Below are 6,000 nucleotides of genomic sequence, written 5' to 3' on the forward strand. Positions count from 1 at the left end.
GTTGAGTTGAATAGCAGCTACCAAGCTGCAAACATGGAAACTGATTTTATCCCTTCTAAGCTATGTCACTGCTCTTCCTTTAACATCTAGTCTCCTCTTTAGAGTGAAACAGGTCTGTCATGATGAGAAAAATAATTTTCTTCTAGTTTTGTTTTGTTTTCTTTGCATCCCCAGCACTTAACTCAGTAATGCTTGTTGACAACTTGTTTGGCACTTTGGCCCCAAACTCTAAGCTTTTCTTTCCAGGTTATTGCTTCTAAAAAGAAAGGTCTGGAGAGAATAACTGAAAATTTTAACACTTCCTAGAAGCACAAAAAAGTTCTCAATTTCACTCATTTATGCAACTTTGCCCAGAATTTTGCCATTGGCCTCATCTGAACATCCTTTCCCTTTGTAAGCCTGTAATTGCCTTTGTAAAATGGTGATTCTCCAAGTGTGATATAAGGGGGTTGGAAAAAGGAACTGAAGAGACCCAAAGGGATGACAGCTAGGAGGGGCCTTTTAAGATCTTAGTTTAACCTTAATCCTCAAACATAAGGAAGGGTAGCGATTTGTTCAAGGTCAGAAGCTAGCAGGGAATTTGATCCCACGTCCCCCAAATCTCTATTTCCACCATGCGGTCCTGGCACGGCAAAGGCGCCCCTGGGGCGGCAAAGAGCTCCGGGGAAGCCAATACCCCAGGTGCCCGGCAGGTCCCGCCTCCACCTTACTCACGACAGCTACTTTAGCCCCGGGACGCAGCGCGGAGCAATGAAAGCCGGCGACCGGAGTAAGATACTGCCCACCGGACTTCAGCCAGGGCAGACAGCCGGGCAAAACCGGCCTGGAGGCCGCCGCGAACCTCACAGCAAACATTGCTACGGGGATGGTCGCAAGAGCAGGACTTGACCAGGAGAAGGAGAGGACGGATTCTCCCGAGGGGACTCAGGAGAGACCGCGTGACCTTTACTTCCGCCCTCTCTCCAGGGGAGGGAGAGTCACGTGAACCAAGCAAACCCGGCTCAGAGCCGCCCACCAGTCTTACAGACCTCGGGCCCGAAGAAAGACTTCCTTTCCGGCAGGCAGGGGGCGGAGAGTGGGGGAACTAGAGAGTGTGTGTATTTGTGGTGGGGAGGGGGGAGAGGAAAGAGGCCAAAGAAGACCGAAACAATTGCAGTCTGGTGCCCTCTAGGGGCTGGAAGAACCGTAGCAAAGAAAACGTTCAATCCCAACATCCATCGCTACTTTTATAGGCAACCCTGAAAAACTCCTTTTGGGTTAATTGCCTAAAACAACTCCTTCCTTCCCCGATAAAACATTTTTTTAAGTTTTACTTGCGTTTTCTTTTTAACATTAAAAATATTTACAGCCTGTTCGCACTCCCTGGGAAAGTCTCTTGTAACAAAAATTTTCAACTAACAATTCAATGAACTCTTTGGACAGTGTATGCACTGTGGGGTTTTAAATTTGAATGATGAAAGTGATGGTGGCGACTTCCAAATTTAGAGCAGCAGTTATAAGAACAAAGACCCACCCACCTTGAAAAACAAGTTATTCAGGTGATGTTCAGTAAATAGATGGCAATCGAGGACTGGAGTTTAGGAAAGTGATGAAGGCTAGATATGTAGATTTTGAAGTCACGTGTGTAGCGGTATTAATCGAATCCATGAGAGTGGATCAAATCACTAGGAAAAAGGAGAAGCCCCTTGGGATTACTTTAAGGGGAAACCCAGGCTAAGGGAGGGAAAAGAAGGCTAATGAACCAGCAAAGGAGACAATGATCAGAATATAAATGAAGCAGAAGTGTCCTGGAAGATAAATGAATGTTCAAGACAAATGAATGTTCAACAATAAAAGAATAAGAGAATGAGAAAATGCAATAAGATTAGCAATTAAGAAATATCCCCACTTCCTATTATATCAAAGGAAATTAATAGTTCTCAAAAGAATCTTAATCATATGGGAAAATATTTCACATCACTAATAAGAAAAACTGAAATGTAAACAATTCTTGAGGTCTCATAATCAACTAAGATTAACAAAAAAACATGATTAGTTAATGTTGGAAACAGTGTGAAAAGATGGACCATTCTGAAAAGCAATTTGGAATAACACAAATAAAGTGACTGAAATGTCCACACAGCTGTTATTCTAAGGAGTCAATAGTAAGAAAAATTTCAATATTTATAGCAATACTTTTTGCCATAATAACAAAGAATTGGAAATAGTCCCATCAATGGAGAATGTCTAAACAAATTGTACACAAATGTATTGGAATATTATTGTGCTGTGAGAAATGATGTGTGTATAAATACAGATAAGCATGGAAAGATCTATATGAACAGATGCAGAGTAAACAAGCCAAGAAAGCAACATATTCAGTAACTGCAATTTAAATGGAAAGAACCACACTCAAAAAAAAAAAAAAATCAAGAATCTATGTTGCAAAATTATAAAGAACAAGGATGGTTTAAAAAAGACATGACACACACCTCTTCAAGAAAGTGGGAGGGTTATTGCTGTTGCTTATTGCATGTTTCCAGACCTTTTCAGAAAAATGTATGGGTCTATCAGTTGTACTGATTTTTTTCCCATGTCTTTACAAAATACTGTTATATAGGATGGTCCTACATATATATATATATATATATATATATATATGTATATATATATATCATATAGGAGATGGGGAAAGTACTAGGAAAACTATGGTGATGTAAAAGACATCAATAAAAGCTTATTTTAATAAAAGAAAAAAATTTGAGTGCTATGAAATTATGCCCAAACTTGACCCAAAAGAATATTTGCAGTTATGGGTATAATAGAATGCATTTTTTTGCTGTTGTTAATTTTGAACTTTTTTCCCCTCATTTTTTTATTCTTTATGTGGGATGATGTTTTAGGGCAGGAAAGAGATTCTTTTAAGAAATACAGGTGATACAAAGCCAAAAGGCATAAAAATTCATTGTAATTTTTCTAAAAAGAGAAGATTAAAAACCTTTAAGAATACAATTTTACTGGTGGTATTGCCAGAAATCAGACTAGTTAGAGTGGATGGTAAGGAAATGGCTGTAAAAAGAAAGAAAACTATAGGATGGTAGTTTTAGGGCAGCATCACAGGAAAATGTTTGGGTTTGAGTTTTTAAGGGCAGAAAAGACCTAAGCAACTTTGCAGGCATCAGAGAAAGAGGGAGAAACTGAAAACATGAGGTACGAATGCTATTCAAAAATGGAACAAGTTTCTAAATATGGATGGAATAAATATTAAAGGGGAGTATGCTGGGTGAGGATGGTGGAAGGCTGATTACAATATGTGAAGTGTATGTTGATTCTGTAGTAAATGAAGAAAGTGACTTATTGACTCAGGAGTGTGGCACAGTGGTATGGTAGAACTGAACTAACAACTCTAAAGAGCTGTGTTCCAACCCTAGCTATACCACCCAATCTGACCTTGGGCAAATCAATTAACCTTCTAGACCAGCGATGGGCAAACTACAGCCTGTGGGCCAGATTTGGCCCTCTGAAATGTTCTATCCTGCGGCTAGACATTATTCCTAATCTGAAGAATACAATACAATGAAACTTTGAAAGAGTTGCCTTAGAAATAGACTGAGGGATGAGCATTTCCTTTCCTTTGGCCCCCTCTTTTAAAAAATTTGCCCATCACTGTTCTAGACCCATTTTCTCATGTGTAAACCAAGGGGACTGAGAATAATTTTCAACTGCAAAACTTCACTAGTCTGATCAAGACAATGATCCAAGACAATTCCAGAGAACCCAGGACTGAAAAATGCTATCCATTCCCAGAGAAAACGAATAAACTCTGAGTATAGATTGAAGCCTACTTTTTTCACTTTATTTTTCTTGGATTTTTTTTCTTTTGCAACATGACTAGTATGGAAATATATTTTGCATGACTTCACAAATATAATTGATATATTATTTGCCTTCTCAAGAGATGAAAGAGGAATAGGAGAGAACCTGCAACTCAAACTTTTTAAAATGAATATTAAAAAATGTTTTAAATAGGGGGCAGCTGGGTAGCTCAGTGGATTGAGAGCCAGGCCTAGAGACGGGAGGTCCTGGGTTCAAATCCGGACTCGGACACTTCCCAGCTGTGTGACCCTGGGCAAGTCACTTGACCCCCATTGCCTACCCTTACCACTCTTCCACCTATAAGTCAATACACAGAAGTTAAGGGTTTAAAATAAAAAAAATTTTTAAAAAAATGTTTTAAATATAATTGGGTAATATTTAACAAAATAAATTAAAATTTATTTTTAAATGATCTTCTAATAATCTTGTATAAGTCTATAATCTTTCCAAAATGAAGTAAAAATAGGAAAAAACAATATCAACCTCATCTACAATTGTTATAATCCAGCTGGCAGTAGGAAAATCCACCACCACTGAGAATGTCATACTTCTCCTTCCCATCTTCCTTAGAGCCCAATTTCCCAGGGACAGCCAGGCTGTGAGAAGACTAATCCACAAGTCTACATATCTATCCCCATTACCTAGGCTGTTAGACTGCATAAAGGGCTTACATGAAATGAGTCAATAATCCAATACTCTGCCACATCCTAAGGTCCTTAATCTCTGGCACTGCCTCTCTTATCTTGTCATTCTTCAACACTGTCACCTCACCTTACATAACCCATTCCATATGGGCCTGAGTTCCATTACCAAATTCTTAAGGACTTTTAAACCTTTCCATCTACCTTGCAGCCAGGTGTGCTGGCAAGGTTAACATCTAGTTATTAAAAAAAAAAATGTATCCAGGACATATTTCTAAGTTTAATCTGCTTGGGACAGCTGGGTGGCTCAGTGGACTGAAAGCCTGACCTGCAAACAGGAAGTCCTAGGTTCAAATATGATCTCAGACACTTCCCAGCTGTGCGACTTTGGGCAAGACATGTAACCTCTCAAGGTCTAGCCTTTATCTCTTCTGCCTTGAAATCAATACACAGTATTGATTCTAAGACAAAAAGCAAGGATTTAAAAAATTTGAATCTGAATTAACATTTTCCCCGTAACTTTAAAGCCTAGTCAACCATTAAGACAATAAAGCAAGCCCTAATTTGTAGCATCTGCTGATTTCTGCAGTATGAATGTTAATGAAAATTTAGCAATCTTCTCAGGTTCCAGATATCACCAACACATCACTTCCTACAGCTGATCTTTTTGTGTTCTATTAGAATATAAGTTCCTTGAGGGCAGGGAATGTTTTGATTTTTCTATTTTCATCCCTCCTGCTTGGCATTACATTTGGCACAAAGTAAGCAATTAAATGCTTTTTCATTCATAGTCATTCTTTAGTGCCATTTCTATTTCTATAAGTGGATCTGGAAGTGCAATGTAAGAATCCAAATGTGGTGGGGGCTCCACTATCGTTGATGGAGAATTTGTTCAAAATGGTTTTTTTCCCATCTGCCATTTTTCTTGTTCGTAGTTATTCCTCAGTTTTCATACTTGAGTGTGCTTGTGATGATTTAGCTGGTTATCCTGGCAAGTTTTCTTGAAAATGGTTTTGCCCTTCACCACTTCTGCTTTGAGACAGTACTGTTCATAACCACGATCTTTCTTCTCAAGAATTTACAAATTTACATTCTAAGCCAGTGTTGCCTTCTTTCTCCTAAAGTTTATAATGAAGTTTTATATTAATTATATAAAATCACATATAATAACAATATACTATATCATTATATATTTATAATTATGTGATAAATAAATAACAAATAATATAAAATTATATAATTAATTATAATTAAGTGCTTTGTTTGTTGTTGTTTTTTAAATAAACCCTTACCTTCCGCCTTAGAATCAATACCACATATTGGTTCTAAGGCAGAGTGGTAAGGGCTAGGCAATGAGGATTAAATAACTTGCCCAGGGTCACACAGTTGGGAAGTGTCTGGGGCTAGATTTGAACCTAGGACCTCCCGTCTCTAGGCCTGACTCTCAATCCATTGAGCTACCCAGCTGCCCCCTATAATTAAGTTTTAAGAGTTTAAAATTAAG

The 6,000-nt window shown here is 38.2% G+C and overlaps 1 protein-coding gene across 2 annotated transcripts in view; it reads right to left on the minus strand.

Annotated features, from left to right (window-relative positions):
• GATD3 (glutamine amidotransferase class 1 domain containing 3) overlaps nucleotides 1–927 on the minus strand; it is a 36,545-nt gene extending 35,618 nt beyond the window's left edge. For both annotated transcript variants that reach the window (XM_044670196.1, XM_044670195.1), the window contains exon 1: nucleotides 715–927. In XM_044670196.1, the coding sequence (XP_044526131.1) occupies nucleotides 715–855 (141 nt within the window). In that variant the 5' untranslated portion in view covers nucleotides 856–927. The remainder of the gene's footprint in view (nucleotides 1–714) is intronic.
• Between the last annotated feature and the right edge of the window lie 5,073 nt (nucleotides 928–6,000).

This window comes from Gracilinanus agilis, chromosome 3, assembly GCF_016433145.1.
Source record: "Gracilinanus agilis isolate LMUSP501 chromosome 3, AgileGrace, whole genome shotgun sequence".
Taxonomy (NCBI): domain Eukaryota; kingdom Metazoa; phylum Chordata; class Mammalia; order Didelphimorphia; family Didelphidae; genus Gracilinanus; species Gracilinanus agilis.